Source organism: Coffea eugenioides, unplaced genomic scaffold (assembly GCF_003713205.1).
Source record: "Coffea eugenioides isolate CCC68of unplaced genomic scaffold, Ceug_1.0 ScVebR1_748;HRSCAF=1478, whole genome shotgun sequence".
In the NCBI taxonomy this organism is placed as follows: domain Eukaryota; kingdom Viridiplantae; phylum Streptophyta; class Magnoliopsida; order Gentianales; family Rubiaceae; genus Coffea; species Coffea eugenioides.
This window is the reverse complement of record NW_020864615.1, coordinates 57,553-82,912: the sequence shown is the minus strand read 5'-3', so window position 1 is coordinate 82,912 and position 25,360 is coordinate 57,553. Positions and strand designations below refer to the sequence as shown.

The window sequence follows — 25,360 nt, the reverse complement described above, 5'->3', positions numbered from 1 at the left end:
CCTCGCCCAAGTTATCCTAACCCACCTTTAGCCCCTTTTCAAATCTCTCAACCAAATCCACCCCAAAACCGACCTCGCCCTCCATATAACCCATGATTTCCTCCCCCAAATAGACCTGTTTACAGCCATCCTCAACCTCCTGAACCTTACAACCGACCCCCTAACCATACATTTACCAATTCAGGCAGGCCTCTAGACCAATTGAAGGCCGCCGGGAAAATTGGTATGGTACCCCCTCCTACCTATCCATATGGCATGCCCGCTTGGTATAACCCACAAGCTGTCTGTGCTTATCATTCAGGGGCACCCGGACATTCGACTGTTGATTGCAAGGCTCTTAAGCATAGAATTCAAGATATGATTGAAGCCAGAGAGATTGTAATTAGGAAAAAGGAGGCACAAGGGACGAATATAAATAGGAACCCCTTGCCTGAACACGCTAATACCATTGGGGTCATTCTGGACGACGCAGAGTATGAGGAGCAAGTCCAGAAATTGGCAAGGGAAGCTGAGGTGTTTGGGGTCACAGACCAACCATTTATAATGGAGGTGCCATTTGAGGAGGATAAAAGACCTTTTATTTTGGATCTCACTCTAGCTGAGAGCAAGGCTTTGGAGCCAGTGGTCATCGAATTCCCAGAGCAGGAGCCTGTTTTGAGTTTGCAGCGAGTGCCGTGGAACTACGATGAACCTGTCATACAAATTGGAGAAAAGTCAATTGCCAAAGAAGAGGTGTCAGTGGTCACCAGATCTGGGAGGATTGCAAGTCCGTTTGGAGCTACCGTTCCGATTCAAGTAAATAACCCCGAGCTGCCTGCTAAACCAACAGTTACTGAGAAGGAAGCCTTGGATTTTCTTAAAAGGCTCCAAAGAAGTGAATATATTGTAGTCGAGAAGCTAAGCAAGTCGCCCGCCCAAATATCCATGTTGGATCTGCTCTTTTCTTCGGATATGCATAGGGATGCGTTGCTCGAAATGCTGACCAAAGCTCAAATCCCTAAGGACATTTCGGTTGCTAATTTCTCACATGTGGTTGGGAGTGTGTTATTTACAAAACAAATTACTTTCTCTGATGATGAATTACCGGCAAAAGGCATTGGACATAACAAGGCTCTGTACATAGCTGTGAGTTGCAACGGGAAAATTTTGCCAAAGGTGTTGATTGACAATGGATCTGCGCTTAATATCTGCCCTTGGAGTACCTTGGAAAAGCTAGGGTTGCAAGATATCAAGCTGAGGCCCTCAGGGACCATAGTTAGAGGTTTTGATGGAGCACGAAGGGAACCTATAGGAGAAGTGGATTTAGTCATCGAGATGGGGCCCGCACAGTTTCAGATAGCTTGCCAAGTCATGCATTTTCCTAGTGTTTATAATGTTTTGGTTGGAAGGCCGTGGATTCATAAGTCCGGAGCTGTGCCTTCTTCATTGCATCAATTGTTGAAATTCATAGTAAATGACAAATTGATAACTATCTTTGCCGAGGAGGATTGCCTCGTGATTGCTGATTCTGGGTCCAAAGAAGATGGTAGCCGAAGCGCCATAGTAACCCCTCATAGCACAGCTGATATCGTCTCCGTAAGTTGGATAACAAAAGAGGAACGAGCTTTGTCAAAGGCCAGTGTCATGATGGCTAAGGAAATGATCCGCGGAGGATATGAGTTTGATAAAGGGCTGGGACGTGATCTGCAAGGAATTCTGAAGCCAGTGAAAATTGTGGAGAAAAAGGATTCATTCGGTTTGGGTTTCCGACCAACCGCTAGAGACATCAAAGAAATGAAGGAATGCAAGAGAGCAGAGAAAGAAGGCAGGCCAAGGGCCCTTGATATTCCACCACTGCATTATACTTTTCCACGACCGACCGAGGTGATCACATCAGAGATTAACCCAGTTGACGGAATCGAAACTAGTTTGGCCCAATTGTTCGTTGGGGCGACATTTGAAGACAGTTTCCCAGCTGAGGCCGAGTTTCCCGACGTCCCTGAAGGATCCATTTCCAATTGGACAGCCGAGTTTCTGCCCATTCGGAAGGAGTTTCGGTAAACTTAAAGGGGTTTGTCATTCATACGAATTCCTGAAAATACTTCTGCATCTGTAAATAGCTAATGAAAGCATCTTTACCTTTGACTAAAGTTTGCACGTGAAAATATTGTTAAGTTTTCATTTCATTCCCGCTTGTTTTTTGGTTTTTCGCTTTCAATCAAAGGGTTTATGAAAATGCACAAGTTGTTCTTGTCATGTTGTTTTGTTTATATTTCTGTCATATTGCTTGTTCATTTGTTTGTTGTATATTTGTTTGCTTATTATCCCACATTCGTTAATTCTTTCAGATGGCCAAAAATAAAACCATTTGACCCTTTGGATATCACTATTCTGGAATTCAATAATGGCAATCTCTATATCACTCACGACTTGGAGGTCTGGGAATCCGAGCTCCAAAGCGAGAGTGATAATGAGGAGGTATTCGATTCTTTTGCAAAGGATTTTGAACAATATGAGGAGAAACCAAAACCGAACCTGGAAGAAACAGAAAAGGTTAACATTGGCACTAAAGATGAAGTTAAGGAGGTGCAAATTAGTATTCATTTGAATGAGAGGCAGAAAAAGGAGATGCTTGAATTCTTGACTGTGTTCCAGGATGTATTTGCATGGTCCTATGATGATATGACTGGTATTTCAACTGATGTGGTAGTGCATAAGTTGCCCACAGACCCTACTTTTCCACCCGTAAAACAAAAATCCCGAAAATTCAAACCAGATATGAGCCTCAAAATAAAAGAGCAAATCGAAAAACAACTCAAAACCAACATTATCATTGTTTCCCATTACCCTATTTGGCTTTCGAATCCAGTCCCTGTTCCAAAAAAGAATGGAGAGGTACGAGTTTGTGTTGATTACAGAGACCTCAATAAGGCCAGTCCTAAAGATGATTTTCCTCTGCCAAATATTCACATTCTCCTGGACAATACCGCTGGGCATGAGATTGAATCTTTTTGTGATTGTTTCGCTGGATACCACCAGATTTTGATGGCAGAAGAGGATAGGGAGAAGACTGCTTTTATCACCCCTTGGGGCACGTTTTGCTACCGAGTGATGCCATTTGGTCTAAAGAATGCCGGAGCTACGTATCAAAGGACCATGACCACCCTGTTTCATGATATGATCCACCGGGAGATGGAGGTCTACGTGGATGACATCATAATCAAGTCTAAAAGAGCAGAGAACCATTTGGTTGATTTGAAGAAGCTGTTCGAAAGGTTGCGAAAGTACAATTTGAAGCTAAATCCTGCGAAATGCGCCTTTGGGGCACCAGCTGGTAAATTGTTGGGCTTCATTATTAGTAAGAGAGGCATAGAGATAGATCCAGCAAAAATTAAGGCAATTCGAGATATGCCAGTGCCGAAAACTCAGAAAGACGTGAAAAGTTTCTTAGGAAAGATCAATTTTATTGGGAGATTCATTGCCCAGTTGACTGCCACATGCGAGCCGTTGTTCAAATTGTTGAGAAAGAATGTGCCTTTGTACTGGAGTGAAGAATGCCAACAAGCTTTTGATAAAATCAAGGACTATTTGTTACATCCGCCAGTCTTGGTGCCACCCAAGCCAGGTCGACCATTAATCATGTACCTATCTGTGCTTGAAGAAGCAGTTGGTTGTGTCCTCGGGCAGCATGATGACTCTGGAAGGAAGGAGCAAGCCATTTACTATCTAAGCAAGAAGTTCACGCAGTATGAGGCTAATTATTCATTCATTGAGAAAAGCTGCTGTACATTGGCCTGGGCTGCTCAAAAGCTGAGACACTACCTGTTGAGCCATACCACTTATCTTATTTCCCGATCTGATCCTTTGAAGTATCTCTTGGAGAAGCCGATGCTAACTGGACGTCTGGCTAAATGGCAGATAATTCTCTCAGAGTTCGATATTGTTTTCACTTCACAGAAGGCCGTCAAGGGGCAAGCTATAGCTGATCATTTGGCAGAAAATCCAAGGGATGATGATTATCAACCACTTCATACTTATTTCCCTGATGAGAAAGTCTTATTTGTAGGCGCCACGGACGATATAAGTGAGCAAAGCCCTGAATGGAGGCTTTTCTTCGATGGAGCTTCGAATTCTCTCGGAGCTGGAATTGGAGCTGTTTTGGTTTCACCCGAAGGGAAGCACTACCCTGCCGCTTCCAAATTGCAATTTGCTTGTACAAACAACATGGCTGAATATGAAGCCTGCATTTTTTGTCTCAAAATTGCTTTAGAAATGGAAATCAAAGAGTTGATAGCTTTCAGTGATTCAGATTTGCTCGTGCACCAAACCTTGAAGCAGTGGATAACCAAGGATTCAAAAATTTTGCCCTACCATAGTAGTTTGCTCACTCTGGCAAAGCAATTTCAAAATTTGGAGTTCAGACATCTCCCGCGAGCCCGAAACGCATTTGCTGATGCTTTGGCCACCTTAGCCTCTATGATCCAGTATCCAGATGAATTGAGGATCGAACCAATTCAGATTCAACTTCAAGACAAGCCTGCCCACTGTTGGGTTGTAGACAAGTCCTCTGACAATATTCCTTGGTATAATGATATTAAGGAGTTTCTCAAAACTGGGTCTTACCCTCTGTATGCTAGTACAAAGGACAAGAGTTTTCTGCGTAGAATGGCTTCAAATTTTTTCTTAAGTGGAGAAGTTTTGTATAAACGAACCTCAGATTTGAACCTGTTAAGGTGCATTGATGAAGACGAAGCTCAATATATGATGAAAGAAGTGCATAGTGGCGTTTGTGGACCTCACATGAATGGCCATTTGCTAGCAAAGAAAATCATGAGAACCGGATACTTCTGGTTTACTATGGAGCGTGACTGTATAGATTTTGTCCGGAGATGTATAAAATGTCAAATGCACGGTGACGTTATACACGCTCCGCCCATTGAATTGCATAGTATATCGCCCCATGGCCCTGTTCAATGTGGGGTATGGACGTGATTGGTACAATTGATCCGCCCGCCTCGAATGGACATCGATTTATATTGGTGGCAATTGAGTACTTTACCAAATGGGTTGAAGCGGAGTCATTCAAACATGTAACGAAGAAGGTAGTTGCCAATTTCTTGAGAGATCACATCATCTGTCGCTTTGGGGTACCCGAAACGCTTATTACAGACAATGCCAAGAATCTGAACAATGACATGGTAGATGGACTATGTGAGCAGTTCAAGATCAAACACCGCAACTCTGCCATTTATAGGCCTCAGATGAATGGAGCTGTAGAAGCCGCAAACAAGAATTTGAAGAAGATTATCCGCAAAATGACTGAAAGGCATCGCGATTGGCATGAAAAGTTGCCTTATGCATTAATGGCGTATCGGACTTCTATCCGGACATCGACTGGGGCAACGCCATATTCACTCATGTATGGAATGGAAGCTGTATTACCAGCTGAAGTTGAAATTCCTTCGCTACAAATCCTCATGGAAGCTAAATTAGAGGAGGCTGATTGGATAAAGCAGCGCCATGAGCAATTGACTTTGATCGATGAAAAGCGGTTCAATGCTATCTGTCATGGTCAATGCTACCAGAAACGTGTGGCCCGGGCTTACAACAAAAAAGGTCCATCGGCGTGCATTCGAAGAAGGTGACAAAGTACTAAAGCGAATTTTGCCAATGCAAGATGAGGCTAAAGGCAAATTTGCTCCAAATTGGCAAAGGCCGTTCATTGTCCAAAAGGCATTACCTGGCGGAGCACTTATTTTGGCAGAAATGGATGGACGAACATTCCCTCAACCCATCAACTCAGACATGTGCAAGAAGTTTTTCATTTGATCATGCAAATTTTCTTTAGAAATTCATGCAAACGGCGAAATGCAAGTCAGGCCATCTTCTTTTACACTTAAAACATTTTATCTCTACTTGTCCCCTTTGAGCCATCAGAATTGACAAACTTTCGCTTGATAACCCCTGAGAATTGCAAACCCCACACTGGGGCAAATTTATTTTGAAAGAGAGATGATCAAAAAGAAAAGAGAACCCCACACTGGGGCAAATTTAGTTTTTAAAGAAAAATGCAAAAGTGAGGAAAATGCAATGAAGAAAATGCAAAGAGAGAAAATCCGATCAAACTGGGGCAAATTTTCCTCGATTTCGTTCAAAATCGGAAACGATTTCAAAATAGTGCAATCTCAAGTTATTTCACACCTCGCCTCAAAATTTGCTTTCAGGCCTCAACTTTTCTTGAAAAACACCCCACCTGACCTCATTACAAAGCCCAAAGTCCTGGCTTTCATCATTTGTTGTATTTCTATTAGAAAATTTGTTAATCAACTGGCAAGTGATGTCCGTAATGCCTTCGCCTAATCTTACAAGGGAAGTGCATTTTACTGATGCCAGAAATCTTTAACTCATATTTCTGACTCGATCATGGTCGAGATATTTCATTGTTCTTTAGGTGAAAACCCGAAAGGGCGCCTCGGAAAAAAGAAAAAAAGAAAAGAAAAGAGAAAAAAAGAGAAAAAAAGAAATAAAAAAAAGAAGAAAGAAAAGGAAAAAAAAAACAAACAAAAAGGGTGGGGGCAACCTTGGTGAAAACCCGAAAGGGCGCCAAGGCAGGTTTTCTCAACAGACGAGCACGAGAAGGAACAGCTGGTGACCTGGTTCATTTAGACTTTTCCTCACGTTTGTGATACTTCTGCCAGTATCGAATTCCGAAGCAAATACATCCAAAGTCTTGAATATGATATTCGTTGGCCAAATTTGTATTTTTCTTTACGAATATTCTTTTGCAAAATGTATCTTTATAAACCTCTTGGTTTCTCTCGATTATTTGCGTTCGACTGTTTGTGGTTGTCTGCATTCTTTTGCATGCTCATCTTTGCCTGACATAGGAAATCATCTTGCATATATCATTGATTTTTTTTATATGACAAATTTTCATGCATCATTCTTTCGCCATTGGATTCAAATGGATGATAAACCCTAGGGTTTGTGCAAGGATAAGGGATTCAATCATCTATGAAAGTGGGTAAAAGCGCAACAAAGCTGCTACATCGATTTGGTGACGTGGTAAATACGTATTTTATCAGTCTCAGAAAATTGAAAGGTTGCAAAATTACAAGTTCAACTAAGCCAGACGCCGCAGAACAGAAGCAAAAGCATCACAGGACTCATGTTTACACGATTCTCAAGGCAAACCGGATCAAATGGTGGTGGCAAGTCCATTATTTCTTCTTTTCTTGCAGGAACGTTGCATTCACAAACAAAAACAACCACTCTCCTTTTCGCTCCAAAATCGATGTTAGGAAAAGCTCCCCAGTAAGCAAAGACGAAGTGATAATGTTATTGGCAAAGTTTGATCGTAAGAAACAACATTAGCTATCGCTTCAGCCCCAGAGATCAAATCTCCCTCTTGGTACAAAAGTTTGAACCACTCCCAGGTAAAAACTCGATTCATCGCTTAAACCTCCCGTTTTAAATTCATGTTCGGGTCAGTCCCGTTTTAAATTCCTGTTCGGGTTAATCCCGTTTTAAATTTCCTGTTCGGGTCACTCCCGTTTTAAATTCCTGTTCGGGTCAATCCCGTTTTAAATTTCCTGTTCGGGCCAGTCCCGTTTAAAATTCCTGTTCGGGCCAGTCCCGTTTAAAATTCCTGTTCGGGCCAGTCCCGTTTTAAAATTCCTGTTCGGGTCAGTCCCGTTTTAAATTTCCTGTTCGGGTCAGTCCCGTTTTAAATTCCTGTTCGGGTCAATCCCGTTTTAAATTTTCTGTTCGGGTCAGTCCCGTTTTAAAATTTCTTGTTCGTGGTTTCTCAAATCCGTTTTAAAATTCTGCTGCGGTCAGTCACCGTTTTAAATTTCTCGTTCGGGTCCAATCCCGTTTTAAATTCCTGCTTGGTCAGTCCCGTTTTAAAAATTCCCGTTCGGTCAATCCGTTTTAAAATTCGCTGTTCGGGTCATTCCCGTTTTAACTTCCTGTCGTCGGGAACGCATTTTGTGGTCAAATAACACAGGTTAGGTATTTGGTGTCTAGCTTCTTTGTCTCAAGTTTTTCCAAAACTCAGACAAAAGAGGGGCAACTGTAGACACCAAATTTTCAGTGAATTTTATTTACTATTTATTTTTTAGTTTTTTATTTGTCGTGCTAGGTTATTCACTTTTTTTTAGTTTTAGTGTTTTATTTATTATTTCATTTTTAAAGTTTTAGCAAATAGAATTGTCTCGAAAAAGGAAAAAGCATTCAAATTATGCTTTAGTTGTTTTGATTTAAATTCAATGTTTTTTTGGAAATATGAAAATGAAAAAAGGGAAAAAACGAAAAAGAAAATCATTAATCAAACATAAATTGGTTGTTAGGCATTTATTTTCTATTCTTTATTCCGAGTTTTCTTCTTATTATCTGATTTTTATTTTAAAAATATTATTTTTGTATTATTTATTTCCTTTAAAAATGGGGAAAGCCCGATTTGCGGGTTTTGGGCTATTTAAAAAAAAAAAGGGAAAAAAGAAGGGAAAAGAAAGAAAAATTAGCATTTCATTTTTATCTTTTTATGCCTAGTTCCGTTCATTTTATTCAATCTTTCTTCATTAATTATTTTTCTTAATTAGTTATTTATATTTTGTTAAATTATTACTAAAAATAAAAATAAAAAAAAGAGACATTTTGTTCCAGCCGCAGCAGAAGAAAAGTGCAGCTGCGTTTTTCAGCTATTTTCTTGGCTTTCTTTAGCTCCCTTCGATCAATGCTAGTACTGTTACACCTGGCTTTCATCCACAAGCCAAAGGAAAATTTAGAAGTGAAGGCCAATCCGATGGCTGAGAGAGGGACGGTGATCTGAAACTAGTTATGAGCCATCGAGATGAGGTTTTCTAGGGTGAGAGTCTGATATAAAAGAGGGAGCTAAGGGTTTAGAAAAGGAGGCTAGAAAGGGAGGCGGCGGAAAGAACCAGAAAAACCAGAGAGGAAAAAATGACGGCTGGTTGAGCGAGAGCTAGGGGCAACGGGCTGGGGTTGTTCACGGCTGAAAAAGAAAAGGGGCAGCGCTGGGTAAGAGAGAGCGAGACAACGGCTAAGGGAAAGTTTGATAAAAACCAAGAGGGGGTGACGACTGAGAGTGGGGACGAGTGAAAGCAGCAGAAAGGAGAAAACTTTGCAGTTCTTCACCGGTGGCTTGAATCTGTTCATCTTACCAGAGGTAATCCCTGTTTCCCTCTTGCTATATAAGCTCGGGTTCTAGGACAGATATTTTTCCTTTTCCTTTTTGCTCTCGGCATTTCGTTGTTCGTTTCTTTGCTGTCTTGTCTCCATTTCGTTATTATCTTGCATTAGAGTGTAGCGCTTGATCTGTTTGACATTGGGGGTTGAATGAGGGTTTGTTTGGATTAGAAAGATCGCTGTTTTGGTGGATTTTGTTAGTCTCATCTGCCCGGAATGCCATGTTTGTGAAGTTGCAGAAATTTTTCCAGATTTTCGTACACTCTTTCTCTCTAATTTTTTTTTTCTTTCCTTTTTTTTTGTGTTTGAAATGGAGACTTTGTGGTTGGAAACGTGAAACGATTGCGGGATGATCCAAGTTTATTGGTTTTGCCATTAGTTATATTTGGATGGCATTCAAGAACCCACCAGAAATTTTGAACCCAACATTCAAAGAAGTAGCTAAAGATGCTTTTTTTTTCCTGTCTATGTGAATCTGTTGGGAAGGAGGGACTCTGAATCTATGATCTTGTACTCTTGCATGATTTTTATTGGGTTGAGTTTTCATGGGGTTGACGGATGGATTCGCGAGTTCCACTGAAGTTTATTGCTGTTGTCTGCGAGGAATGAATTGCTGAAGTTGTAGAATGTGGTTGATTCTTTGAGTTGTATAGTCTAAGCTTGTTTGCTTGCAGTAGCGTCGACCAACTCTTTCCCTTCCCCCTGTATGCTTGTATGTTATCCGAATGATAAGTTTTTGGCTGGATTCTTGTTCGAAATGATCTTTAAAACTGGCCGCATGGTGTTGCCGAAGTTTCAAAGCATGAAAGTCGCAGAACATTGTCCAGAATTTGGCATGCTCTTTATATCTGTTTTTGTGTTGAAACATGAGAGTTGGGTAGTTAAAAAAAAAATTGGAAAGAATAGGTGGTTACATTGCCACTTTGATCCACGGTTGGGTTGGTCTGATTTCCCACGTGAATGATAATCATCCTTTATTGCACATTCTGCTATTTTCGCTGGCTATGCTCAGGTCCTTTTGGTAGTTTTGCTGTATTTTTCATGGTTAAGTTGCATTTGGCATTCATTTTCTGGTTTGGGTCTGTTATCTTGAAAGGCTAGAGTTTAGGATTTCACAAGTATCCAGGGAATTTGGATTATGTTGCCTTGCTGCATTTTAAGTGTCTGAACCAAGAAGCTTATAAGAGCTGCGTCTCTTGCCGTTTCTTTTGCTATTAAGCAACTCAGACTCCCAGCTCTGATTATGCAGCAAACAAAAATGTAATGCTCGGTTGAATGGATGATTAGGACTTGCTGTGTTTGCTTGTTTTACTTTAAAAAATCTAGATATTCATCAAATTTCACTTCCATAATGAAATAGAAGAAAGCTGCGGCTGGAGTAGTTTTTCTTTGCAGAAATAAGAGCCAAGTTTTTTTTCTACGTAGTTGCATGCATGTTGAAAAGAAAATTGTATTCTAACCCCTTGTTTCTTATTTAATGCTTCTATGGCCCATAAGATTGAAAAGATTAATCAATTGGATCCCTTTATATGATGGTTTGCCTTGATATGTTTCCATGTGAATCGTGGACAGACTTCAATGATTTTTTTAGGATGATGTAATGAAAGTTTAATAATTTGGAAGAATTTATAGTCTTGGTTTCCCTTTGATCTATTTTTGTCGTTTAATCCTAATAAATAATCTCCCTTTCCTCTTTTTTTGTGATTTTGGCATTTGATTGTGATGGGTTCCACCTTAAACCATTAAATTTAGTGTTCCACTTTAGACTCTTGAGTTCTTTTTTTATTTGGGATCGTATTTGCTTACACTTGGGTGGTTTATTCCGTGTTTAATTTTCATGTTGTGTTTAATGTGCACTTTTGTGTTTCATTTTTGTTTCATGTAATTCATTGTCAATTAAAGTGGTACCTTGACCCTTTTATTGTTTTGAAGCCATTTTTCCTTCATTTGCTTACCATTACGAGGGAGGTATAACTTCTTTTATTTTTTTGTCTCCCCTATGTGATCCAACGTGCTAAATGAGAATTGCATGTCTACTTTGCTTTCCTTGCCTTTTCTTAATTCCTTTCATTTATTTCATTTACTTTTGCTTTTATTAAGTTATTCTTTTATGGGGTATGTGTACACCTCTTGACTTGTAATAGATAGGGCTTGGAGAGCGTTTTTTGTCTATTTTCCCTTTACCCTTTTGTTTTAGTTAGCAAAATGCAATAGGTTCATTAGATTGATTGCTTGCTTTTGTTGTTACGTGTTAATTTGCTTTATTAGGCTCTTGCATTTAGTCGAGCATGCTAAGTGTTATGTGCTACGTGTTTATAGGTGATTGGCATGTCTACTTGCTTTCTATAGTCATAGATGAATGTAATGGATGAATGCACGTCACCACACTAGTCCAACGCTAGTAGGAATTCATAGATATGGGCTAGTCCAACGCTGGACCCTTAGGGATTTCCCTCGCTAGTTCATACTTGCATGTTTCACTACATTTCATGCCTTTTTCTTAGTTTTCTAGCATTTGGCATGCTTCTCCAATCCTTCCCCTTCATTTTAGGTTTTTGCATCCTCATGCTAGTTATAGGGTACATTTGCTTGAGAGTCCCCTTTCGATAAGGGAAACGAGCGAGTGTGGCTACAAAATAGCCTTAGCACGCTAGTTTTTCCTTCTAATCAAAGGGAAAATTAAAGTCGTGAAATTAGGAGTCATTCCCGTACCCGACTTGATGCATTCCTCTAGGTTCATGCATTCTCATTCTTATCATATCACTTCCTCACTCTTTCATCCACATTTTCTCACTACTTATATTTTTCTCAATCCACATGCCATGTTTGCACATTTTTCTTCTTTTATCATTTATTTTCTACCTCACAAATTACACCCAATTGCACTTATATGTATCTACTATTATATTTTCATCCACTAGCACACAAACACCTTTATCTTTTTCAATTGGCACACATGCACCTTTCTTACATTTGCACACTTGCACTTTTTACATTTGCACACTTACACTCATACTTGAGTCATCATTTGCATTGTCCGTGACCTCTATGAGGACTTTCCTTATTGGCCACCACAACTCATGTGGTTGGGACCAAAAAGCCTCGTAAGAGACATTTTAGATTTAGGATTACATTTCTTTTTCATATCCATTAGTCATATCCAACATGCAACGCATATTTTGGGTAGAAGAATTAGGAAACGTGGGGCTAAATCGCGCAACTAGCTTTGGCTAGGGTAAGGGAGTGCCTTAGGCTTTGCCTTTGCCTTCTCCCTTATCCCTTTCTTTGGTTACGTAGACCTAAAAGTTCTAAAAAAGGGGTTTGTTTACTTTGCTTTTCAAAAAATTCATTTTTGGGTGACTTGGTACACCCTAACTCTATACCAAGTGGCGACTCCATTTTCCAAGTAAAAAACCCTTTTTGAACTCTGTTTGGCCAAATCGTCGCATTTTCAAGTCCCACGGCCTTTTATTTTCATTTTCACACACATTCACATACATATTCCACACACTACTTTCACACCACATCAAAAAGTGGGGCGCGACACCGAGCTTCTTGAGCAACAAAAGAAAGAAAGCTCTTCAAGATTTTAGCTTCAATCTTGCTTCAATCATTAAAACCAACCATCCAACCTTGATTTTCCTCCATAAAACACCTTCAAGTAGTGTTTGTGAGTTGTTGTGTGAAGTTATTTGGAAAGTTAAGGTGACCAATAGCTCTCTCTCTCTTGTGTTAAAGGTAAGTTGTGAAGAACCACCCTCCTCCCTTAATTGATGCTTAAATCATGCTTAGTGGTTGTATGAGATGCAAATTTATGGGTTATTTCTTGATTTGTGATTGAAATGATGAAGTTTTATTATTTTTGGGGATTTTTCTGTTTTAATATAAGCATGATTGTGTGGCTATCTATGATGATTAGAAATGGTATATAAGGCATCTAGAAGGTGGAAAAAGTGGAAGATTGCAAGTAATTTCTGTTTTGGAAGAAAATTGAAAAACCTAGGGTTCATGAAGCTACATTCTGTCCGAATTTTTAGGTCCTATATAAAGGCCGAATTGGCCTTGGATTAAAACATGAAAGTTGTATGGAATGACATTTTAGAGGTGTCTACAAAATTTCAGGTCAATCGGAGTAGTGTAGAATGAGATAAGTCGAAATTACTATTGCTGTTCTGGTTTTACCCGAAATTGAGAAGTGCGTCTGTAATGGGTTGTTTTGGCTGGAATTGCTTCCGAATTGGTTGTTGAGGCCTTCTGATGAAATTTAGCCATGTTTCTTTGATTTCAGCTGGTTTTGGAATTTCTGGATTTGGACTTGGAGAGCCTGAGTTATGATGTTTCCGCTAGAATGCGTTTTGGTGAATCTGTTTTACGTTTTTGATGTAGTATCTTGCATTTTTGACCTGTTTGCACTCAAAACTGGGTTGAGTGACCTTCTGTGATGTTGTAACCCTGTCTTTTAGCTTCGAAATGGTGGGTCTTGCACCCTCATCCGATAATCGTAGTGAAATTGGTGCCATTACCGTAAAATGAGGACAAAAACTGTTTTTTTTTTCAGGGCCAAAGCTAATTGCATTTCCGAAATTTCTGGTTTCCTCTAATGTTTGTATATGCTTAGGGAACCCTGTTTTGGTAGTATGTAGAATTGGTTTATGACTTATAATCGAGTCTTCTTGTATTTATTTGACTAGTTAGGGCTTGACTTCCATATCCGGTCATTTCCTAGCTAAATTTGGTACTTGAATGCCATTAAGCCTAGTGAACGGCTTTTGGGAATAAGATTATTTTGTACGAGATGTTGGGACTGATTTGAGGACATCATGAAGCCATGATGGCTGGAAAATAGGTAAAAACAAGGGATATGCTGCCGAAATTTTTCTTGAAGGCTAGTTGGATTTACTTGTGATTTGAACGAAGGGCTTTTGGGTTGTTTGAGCCTAGGTCTTCATGTTACCTTTTCGTTACCAAAAATCATGTTTTGCACCCTTGCTTTAGTAATTATTTGGCAAGGCATACGACTGGTAGTCGTGTGAGAACCCGAACTTTTCCCATTTTCTAGGGTTTTATTTATTTAATGGCTTGTTTTCTGCGTTTTCTTTAGTAGGGAAATTTTCTAGATATTTTTAATGAGCAGATATAGTTTTTGGATGTTTTTTCTAGTATCAAATAGGTTTTGAAAAATTAAGAGTGTATACCGGATGTGGGACCCACTAGGGCGAAAAGTTCGGAAAAATTCGGCCAATAAGGTTAAGTTCCGGATACTGAGTGAAATTTATCGGGTGTTAAGAGATAAGTAGAGGAGGTGAAGTGATTGATGTGAGAGGGAAAAAGAAGGATAGAAATGCTTTAAATGTAGTGACAAGTGTCACTTGGTGAATGGTGGCACTTGTAGGACAACTATTCATTTTCTTGACTTTTTGACCAATTGCTTAAATATCTCAAAAATCACACAAAATTCATTCTTGTCTTCAACTTCTTGGCCGGCTCTCTCTTTAGGAAAAGAAAGAAAACTTCTCCAATTTTCAAGCTTCCAACTAGCTCAAATCATCCAAACCAAGTGCTTAAATTTGTTTCTACTCCATAAAACCTCTCCATTAGGTGCTAGTAAGTGATTTGTCGAAGTGTCCAAGGAAGCTAAGGTATCCTACAACTCTCCCTCTCTTGTGTTCTAGGTAAGTGGTGATTGAACTTCCTCCTACACCTAATGAAGCTTAAGTTGTGCTTAGTGGTAGCTAAAGTGCTGAAATTTGTGGTTTATTTCTTGGTTTGAGATGAATTGGTGAAGTTTTCAATTTATTGATGAATTTTCTGGTTTCATATGAATGTGATGTTGTGGCTATCCTTGATGATGGGAATTGATGTTTAATGACTCTAGTAGGTGTATATGATAGATAATTGTAACCAATTTTGGATTTGGAAGGAATTTGAGAAAGTTAGGGTTTTATATCCCCAATTCTGTCCGGTTTTGTATCTCATGGCTAGGGACCGAATTGGCCTTGTCTTAAAACATCAAAGTTGTAGGTATTGATGTGTTTGAGGTGCCTGTAAAATTTCAGGTCAATTGGAGTAGTGTAGAATGAGATAAGCCGAAATTACTATTGCTGTTCTGGGTTCATCAGGATGTTAGAACTGCGTCTGAAATGGGTTGTTTTGACTGGAATTGTTTTGGATTTGGGTGTTTAGGTCTGAAATGGGTTTCAAGATGGGTCGAAAGTGCAGAAATCCGTTCCAGGATTTCGCACTCCAAAATAACGGACAGGGTATGTTTGCTGGACTATAACTCCCAGCTCACAAATCCAAATCAGGAAATTCCAAAGGCATTAGAAAGCTGAGACATAAGGGTAAAACTTTGATGTTTTGGCCAAGACCTGAATCCACTCAGAACAGAACGAAATTTGAGTGTCAAAGTACCCGTCAGAACTGTCCAGATTCAAAGGCAGTTCTGACGATTGATCTTGTTTGGGTCATAACGGAAGCTACGGAACTCGGATTTCGACGCACTTTATACCGTTTCGAAGCCAAAACCAAGATCTACATTTCTTATGAAGGAGTCACCACCCATATCGTACGGTATCAAAACCGAAAAAGTCACGGGCAGAAGCTAAACTAAAAACGCACAGAACCTGATGTTCAAAACAGGCTTGAGTATTTCATCTATAACTCATGATACACTAATCCGTTTGACCTGAAATTTTACAGGAATATTCAGGACTTAAGTGGCTACAATGTTGAAGAAGGCCACTCAGTCCAATTTCGTTACTAACGTCAAAAATTAAGCATACTACACCCAGAATCAGCCAAAACAGGTCTCAAACCGGTTATTCTAGGAACAAACATCAATAAAACAACCTTAACATAAGTCCAAATCCAATAATTCCAAAGCCATATGAAAGCTAAACAGGATACATTTCATTAGAAGACCGGAACAACCAATTCTGAAGCAATTCCAGCCAAAACAACCAATTACAGGCGCAATGCTTACATTCGGGTAAAACCAGGACAGCAAGGGTAATTTCGATCTTTCTCATTCTACACTACTCCGATTGACCTGAAATTTTGTAGACACCTCCAAAATGTCATTATCTACAACTTTCATGTTTTAAGATAAGGCCAATTCGGCCTCTAACCAGGAGATACAAAACCGGACAGAATTGAAGGGTATGAAACCCTAGTCTTCCAAATTTCCCTCCAAACCAAAAAGTGCTTGCAAATAACAATCATTTACACCTACTAGCCTCATTTTAGGCCATTGCCAATCATCATACAAGACCACACCATCAAATTTATATATAAACAGAAAAATCACCAATAAATGGAAAACTTCACCACTTCATCCAAAATCAAGAAATAAACCACAAAATTCAACATTTTAACTACCACTAAGCACAAATTAAGCTTCATTAGGTAAAGGAGAAGGTTCATTCACTACTCACCTAGTAAAACAAGAGAGGGAGAGTTGCTTGTCACCTTAGCTTCCCCAAACACTTCACCAAACAACTCATTAACACCTAATGAAGAGGTTTTATGGAGTAGAAACAAGTTTAAGTGATTGTTTTGGAGGATTTGAGCTAGATGGAAGCCAAAACTTTGAGGAGTTTTCTTTCTTCCTTTGCTAGAGAAGGCCGGCCAAGATGGAGAAGAAAAGAGTGAATTTTTGGTAATTTTTGAGATATTTTAACCAAATGGTAAGACAAGGAATAGTAGTCTTACTTAAGGACTAATCCAAGGGTGACACTTGTCACATTCATTAATGCAAATCTATCACTTTGTTCCCTCTCACTCTAATCCATAAAGTATCCTCTAATTATCTCTTAGCCCCCGATAAATTAAACCCAGTATCCGAAACTTAACCTAATCGGCCGAATTTTTCCGAACTTACCGCACTAGTGGGTCCCAAGTCCGATATACGTTCTTAATTTCTCAAAAACTAACCGATACTAGAAAAATAATCTAAAATCTATATTTACTCGTAAAAATTATCTGGGGAATTTTTCTAATAAAGAAAAGGTGGAAAAAGGCGGGCGATAAATAAAACTCCACTTAAGTTTTCTAATATTGTAACACTAGAGGTTTGCTAATCCAGAGTTTGCCAACCATTTTTAAACTTGTTAAACCTCTGTAAACTATAACGAATCCTATTTTTACTTGTGCCAAAACACACACTAGAATACCGCATATAAACTATAGCTCGAGCTTACGAATAATACATAAACTAGGGTTTTATCATAAGCAAGGTTAGGGTTTTCAATCTTAGCCGAGATTAGGGTTTCTCCTTAGCCCTAAAACCTTAATTTAACCGCACAAAATAATGAACAACCCTAATATCAATTTACGAACGGATTGGGGCCTCACACCATGTATGATGGTTGGAAATGGTTTAGAATGAAGCCTTAGTGTTAAGATAGCGGCTATTTGCGGAAAATTTCCGCATTGAACGGAAAATTTCGGAATTAAGGTTTCGATTACCCCCTTTCTGCTGGTACTGTTCCTCCTAGTTAAAGGCCGAATTAGCCTTGGGTTAAAACATAAAATTTGTAGGAAATGATATTTTAGAGATGCCTACAAAATTTCAACTCAATCGGAGTAACGTAGCCAGTGAAAAGACAGAAATACCCCTGCTGCCCTGTTTCTATCCGAACTTGATAATTGCTTCTGTAATTGGTTAATTTGGTTGGGAATAATTCTGATTTGGTTGTTGATGTCTTCTTAAGAAATGTATCCCGGTGTCTTAGCTTTCGGATGGCTTTGGAATCACTTGATTTGGACATAGGTAGCCTGAATTACGGTTCATTAACAAGAATGCAGTTTGGTAACCTGTTTTTACGGTTCTGGTTTGGTACATTGACATTTTGACCTAGTTACACTACAAACTGGACTGAGTGCCCTTCTTCCACATTGTAACCCTTTCTGTTAGCTACGAATTGGTATAAAGTTCATCCAAATCCAAGTCTTGTAGCTCTAGTTATGACCAAAACATTATCGGTTGTCAGAACTGCCTTCGAAATTGGACAGTTCTGACAGGAATGTTTGGACCCATTTTCCTCCATGCTCTGTATTGATTCAGCTTTTGGTCCAAACATGAAAGTTATAACCTTATGTCCTAGATTTCCAATGCCATTGGAATTTCTTGATTTGTATTTGTGAGCTGCGAGTTATGGTCCAGCAAACAAACCCTGTTCGTCACCCTAAGACGTAAATTTGTGGTACTGTTTTCCATAATTTCGACCTGCTTCCATTCAGATCTAGATTAAGGTATCTTCAGGAGAATTGTAGCCCTTCCTCATAGCTTCGAAACTGTGTCTCATCACCATTATCCGACATTCAGCCTAACTTCTCAATCAAAATGTTTGAGGATGGCCAAGATTTGGCCCATTCGTTTGCCGTCCGCGTGCCGCGTAGTGCCCCATTTTGCCGTTTCCGCACTGCATGTGCCATTTTCCGTTTTCTTGTTTTGGCATGTTAGTGAGTCCGTTTTGATAATATATGATACAATCTTCTCATTTCGACAGTGCGATGAAGCTAGGCGGACGGGGCCTACTACAACACGGCAAGTATTTTGCTCTTGTACATTTTTGATTTTTTGAGTAAGTATTTCAAGGCCGTTTTAATGTGTATAAACGGCTTATGTGTTTTATGTGACAAAGGGACTTAGGCGAGTGGTGTACTTCTATCACACTCGACCTAAAACATAATTTGTACCTACTGATCTCCAGAATGTTCATTATAATGAATATATTTGTGCTGAACTCCCTTGAGCCTGAGCTCGGTCGGATTTCGTGCATTCGTGAAATGATGTTCAAAGTTGTGGCCCAGGATTCTCAAGACCTAATGAACTAATGAGCCGGCCGGGTTTGGTCCAGGAGCCAGTTCCAACCTGTCGAGGTCACCAATCGTAGTATCCATTGGAACCAAGTTTGTGACCCGACTTCTACTTACAAGCTCAAGTTTGTGATTTTCGTTCGCTCGGGCAGTTTGTTGAGGTGACTGGCCATGAGGGTATAAGGTGTTCCGTTGGTGTACAAGTGGATTCTACGACCTTATTTATGCTGTCGACAGGTGATCACCATGGCAAATGACTCTCGGCTTTGGAGGCCAACCTGTATCCTTTCCTTTGTATGTTACTTTTGTGCTATTGTGAGGACCCGCAAATTTTCTACATTTTTCCTCAAAAATGCCTTTTATTTGAAAATTATTATTTATTAAAGCTCTACTATCTAATTGTTCAACTATAAGTGCAGATGAACCTAGAAAATAGGGTTTTCCGCTTCGGTTTCATGACTTGAGCAAAATTAGGGTTTTTCGATTTTTCCGCCGGATGAATTTTCGGTACTGGCCGAGGATCAATTTGATGATTAAAAGTGACTTTTAAGTGAGAAATAATATGTGATTAGGAGCAATGATAAAAAGTTAGTGAGTTGAAAGTAAAAAACCCTGGTACGCGCGATTTAAGAGAAAACGCGTCACACCGACGTGTACCGCGTACTACCGATTGAACCACCACTTGATCACCACTTTCTTGCCATACAAGTTTATCATTAATGGAGCAAAATATCTTCCCCCTCTTAGCCCTCCTATTGGCCGAAAATTAGAGATTAGAAATGCAACAAGAGAGAGAAAAATTTGTGGTCAAGATTAGTCCAAGTGTTAGCCAAACTTGTGGCTAGAATTAATCCTTAGCTTTCCAACCTTCTTATAACACAAGCTTAGCTTAATTCCCTCCATTAATTCTGCATCTTGGCCGAAATAAGAGAGAGAGAGAGAGAGACAAAGAGAGTTCATCTCATTCTCCTTCATTTCTTCTCCAAATCTTGAAAAGTTTCTTCTATTCGCGCAAATCTACTCCGATTAAGTTGTTATCTAGCACAAAGGCTACCTACCGGTGTAATTTTCTTGAGGAACAAAGGCCTTGAACACTTGTTTCTAGTCTCCTTGGAAAGGTATACATGCTGGAACCTTGACTCTCCGATTAAATTCACGATTAGTCGCTAAATATGTCACATATGGTTGTATTATTGAGGTATGTGGTGAAATAGAGGCTTGGGTCATGATTTTCCATTTTATTGGAATATTTTTCAGCTTTCCTATGATTTTTCTAGTGCTTAAAATTTGGGGCTTTGATGTTTAAAGTTTAATATGGGAAGTTAAGATGGTGAAGCAAGCCAAAAATAAAGAAATTAGCATTTGATTTCAAGAATTTCCAGATTTCAGGGACTTGAAAATTCAGTTCTGCCCGTTTCTGTATCACCTAGTTAGAGGCCGATTTTGGCTTGGCATAAAACATGAAAGTTGTAGAGAATGATATTTTATAGTTGCCCACAAAATTTCAGCTCAATCGGAGCAACGTAGGTTGTGAAAAGTCCAAAATACCCTCACTGTTTTAAAAATTTCCCAGCAGTCCGTTTCATCAGTTAAGTCCAGTTTATCACGTTTTTTGACTAGTATTCATTCTGATTTAGCTTTTTGCCAAAACATGAAAGTTGTAGTATTCTGAATTATCTTTCAAATGCCTCTAAGAAAACCTGATTCGGACTTATGTACTCTGAGATATGTCCATTACAGTGTAATGTATTTAAACAGCCGACGAATTGATTTCTGGTTTAGTAATTTGAGAATTTGACCAAGTTACATTAGAAACTGGACTAAGTGACCTTCATGAACATTTTAGCCCTGTGTCTTAGCTTCGAAACGGCATAAGTTGCATCTTAATCCGATAAGCGTAGCCTCGGATAAGTTATTTCCGCTTTCATACGTCAAATCTGTCTTTTGCTAAATTGAATTTCTGCACTTGTTATTTCTGTATTTCTTATTCTTATGATATTGTGAGCCTATGGAACGGCTCTTGACTTGAATTGCTTATGTGTGATGTTGGGTTGTGATTGAGGAAAAATAATGAAGCCAAAATGGCTGGAAAATTAGGTAAAAACAAAGGGCATGCTGCCCAAATTTTCGCCCGAAAGCTAAGGTTTATTTGAACTTGTAAAATACTATGACCGTTTTTCCATCTTAAAAACATGATCCTTCTTCAATTGGAAACTCCAAATGTTTACTTACTCTTACCAAATAAAGAGGAGTAGTTTAGGATTTTCTTGAGTATTTTGTCCTCTCTTTTTCATGAATTTCATTAAGACAATTAGTCTATAATATCTACTTGAATATAAGATAAGTTTCAACCACATAAACGATTCCGAAAACGGTATTTCCTAGTCTATCTAGTTGGATTTTGATTTGTCTTTAGTTCAAGTGTTTCCATTAGAAAATTTTATAACCCTTTTGAGTTGGTTTTATGTGTGGTCTATGAAACCCTAGTTATTTTTATCCACGAGTCCAAATGTCCACGTTCTACTTTAAAGTCTTTTTATACGTTCTACTCATCATGCGACGAGTCTCTTTGATTGCACCTAATTGGTTGTGACAAATGAGTGGTAATATTCTTTTCATTTAATCTTAGGTTTTCTCGGTGACTAAAGATAATATCCGGAAGGATATTTTGCACGTTGTTGTGCGTAAATAGGTGAGTGTTCTATATACCCATTGTTTTCTGTGACTACCTGATTACTTGACTATCTGTTTACTCGATTTCCAATTTATGTGATTACGTGATATCCGTGAATTACATGCTCCCATGAAATCAATTTGTATTGCTTACGTGCTAAGTGTCCACTTGATTACTTAATTATCATGAATCACATGCTATATGAAGTTGTCCATCATTGTTAGGCGAGTGTGTACTTTACCTCATTCGACCTATTCAATTGATGAATTTTACCATTTACCGTTTACCGATTTACTTGGTTAGTTGTGCATGTTGTAAGCTCTAAGCTGAACTTGGGCCCCGCCTCGGTTACCGACCTACTCGAGCCAGGACTGGGCTCGGTCGGGTAGGTTGGAACCCTGGACAACCGTCGGTATACTCGAGTATTACCACTGGAGGGATAAGGTGATGGCCAGTCAACCGTGGGGATTCGGAAGTTATAAGGTGCAGAGGACCGACAAAGTTCCACCGGAACACCGTATCCTTCAGTATATGGTTACCGTGTATCACGATAATTGTTCCATGCTAAAATGCCAACATGAAATCATGTGTTATACCTGTGATATGCTCCATACCTGTAATAAGTCCCAACCACTCATGAACTATACATAAGGTTTTCTGGATTAATTGTTATTACATGACTAATGTTCCTTGTTTAATTACTTGTTTATGTATATAGAACCTCACTGGGCTTTTTAGCTCATACCACGTCAATTGTTTTCCTTAGCAGGGGAAGGCGAGCAAGGACGAGAGTTCTGTATAGTCTAGTTGATCTAGTTCTTTGGCCTTGTAATGGTTCTCGCCCTAGTGCTTGGCACGGGCTGGTTGTATGAGGAATGAGAACCCTTGTATATTCGATGGTTGTATTTGAATGGTAAAAACTTTGAAGACTTCTGGTGAGTAGAATTTTCTTATCTTTTACTTGAGCATCTATGTATATATTAAGTTGAAGTGGATGGGTTACTTATTGTCTATGGATGTACGCACGTGATACGAGTGACTGAGTCCTGGCGAGAGCTGGGCAGGCGACCCGCCGAACCCTGGGGTACGCCCTAGGGGGAGGTGGGGCCGTCACATTTACCTCATTCGACCTATTCAATTGATGAATTTTACCATTTACCGTTTACCGATTTACTTGGTTAGTTGTGCATGTTGTAAGCTCTAAGCTGAACTTGGGCCCCGCCTCGGTTACCGACCTACTCGAGCCAGGACTGGGCTCGGTCGGGTAGGTTGGAACCCTGGACAACCGTCGGTATACTCGAGTATTACCACTGGAGGGATAAGGTGATGGCCAGTCAACCGTGGGGATTCGGAAGTTATAAGGTGCAGAGGACCGACAAAGTTCCACCGGAACACCGTATCCTTCAGTATATGGTTACCGTGTATCACGATAATTGTTCCATGCTAAAATGCCAACATGAAATCATGTGTTATACCTGTGATATGCTCCATACCTGTAATAAGTCCCAACCACTCATGAACTATACATAAGGTTTTCTGGATTAATTGTTATTACATGACTAATGTTCCTTGTTTAATTACTTGTTTATGTATATAGAACCTCACTGGGCTTTTTAGCTCATACCACGTCAATTGTTTTCCTTAGCAGGGGAAGGCGAGCAAGGACGAGAGTTCTGTATAGTCTAGTTGATCTAGTTCTTTGGCCTTGTAATGGTTCTCGCCCTAGTGCTTGGCACGGGCTGGTTGTATGAGGAATGAGAACCCTTGTATATTCGATGGTTGTACTTGAATGGTAAAAACTTTGAAGACTTCTGGTGAGTAGAAGTTTCTTATCTTTTACTTGAGCATCTATGTATATATTAAGTTGAAGTGGATGGGTTACTTATTGTCTATGGATGTACGCACGTGATACGAGTGACTGAGTCCTGGCGAGAGCTGGGCAGGCGACCCGCCGAACCCTGGGGTACGCCCTAGGGGGAGGTGGGGCCGTCACAGGTGGTATCAGAGCTTAGGCTTCAGATTTTTGTAGTGTATCCTAGGCTTAAAGTTTGGGATGCCGGACTGTGGGATTTGATTTGATTTGAAAGGTAAGCAATTGAGGGATAAAACCTATAGCTGCTTCGCGTGGTCTTTGCGCGGAGTGAGCCTGGACTAAGTGGTGAATAAGTATGAAGGATTAAGTGTCCGTTCGAGCATAAGTTATGGATCATAAATGTTATCGGCCTTAAATCTTTCTCATGGTATCTGAGGACCATAGATAGGTACGTCAGGTAGGAATTTCGATTGTAGATAGTTTACTCTTGGGACTGCAGCTCGAGATGTGAATTATCTTATTTCGGATTCTCGTGCCCGAGTACTCCAGAGTTGAGGCGATGCTAGCTACTAGGTACTTGAGACTTGTATTTTGGAATATGAACAGGCTTTGTCCGACCAAAATGAATATAAGAAATCTACGGACATCTAGTGACTAGGAAGTGACGTGAGAGACCGGACGGGGTCATCTTAGCTGAGTCTGGAAAATATTGTAACCCAAAAGATCCTTGTGGTGAGATTGAAATGATTCTTAGTACGTGATCAACTTTTGAGAACTATTTTTGATCTGATTAGTGCGAGTTGGAATTTCGAGGTCGAAATTCTTTTAAGGGGGAGAGGGTGTGAGGACCCGCAAATTTTCTACATTTTTCCTCAAAAATGCCTTTTATTTGAAAATTATTATTTATTAAAGCTCTACTATCTAATTGTTCAACTATAAGTGCAGATGAACCTAGAAAATAGGGTTTTCCGCTTCGGTTTCATGACTTGAGCAAAATTAGGGTTTTTCGATTTTTCCGCCGGATGAATTTTCGGTACTGGCCGAGGATCAATTTGATGATTAAAAGTGACTTTTAAGTGAGAAATAATATGTGATTAGGAGCAATGATAAAAAGTTAGTGAGTTGAAAGTAAAAAACCCTGGTACGCGCGATTTAAGAGAAAACGCGTCACACCGACGTGTACCGCGTACTACCGATTGAACCACCACTTGATCACCACTTTCTTGCCATACAAGTTTATCATTAATGGAGCAAAATATCTTCCCCCTCTTAGCCCTCCTATTGGCCGAAAATTAGAGATTAGAAATGCAACAAGAGAGAGAAAAATTTGTGGTCAAGATTAGTCCAAGTGTTAGCCAAACTTGTGGCTAGAATTAATCCTTAGCTTTCCAACCTTCTTATAACACAAGCTTAGCTTAATTCCCTCCATTAATTCTGCATCTTGGCCGAAATAAGAGAGAGAGACAAAGAGAGTTCATCTCATTCTCCTTCATTTCTTCTCCAAATCTTGAAAAGTTTCTTCTATTCGCGCAAATCTACTCCGATTAAGTTGTTATCTAGCACAAAGGCTACCTACCGGTGTAATTTTCTTGAGGAACAAAGGCCTTGAACACTTGTTTCTAGTCTCCTTGGAAAGGTATACATGCTGGAACCTTGACTCTCCGATTAAATTCACGATTAGTCGCTAAATATGTCACATATGGTTGTATTATTGAGGTATGTGGTGAAATAGAGGCTTGGGTCATGATTTTCCATTTTATTGGAATATTTTTCAGCTTTCCTATGATTTTTATAGTGCTTAAAATTTGGGGCTTTGATGTTTAAAGTTTAATATGGGAAGTTAAGATGGTGAAGCAAGCCAAAAA

At 39.5% G+C, this 25,360-nt stretch overlaps 1 protein-coding gene across 1 annotated transcript; it reads left to right on the top strand.

Moving 5' to 3' along the window:
• Positions 1-225: 225 nt before the first annotated feature.
• LOC113758826 lies at positions 226-2,040 on the top strand. Its single transcript, XM_027301548.1, has one exon. The coding sequence runs from the start codon at positions 226-228 to the stop codon at positions 2,038-2,040; it is 1,815 nt and encodes a 604-aa protein (XP_027157349.1).
• Positions 2,041-25,360: the final 23,320 nt, after the last annotated feature.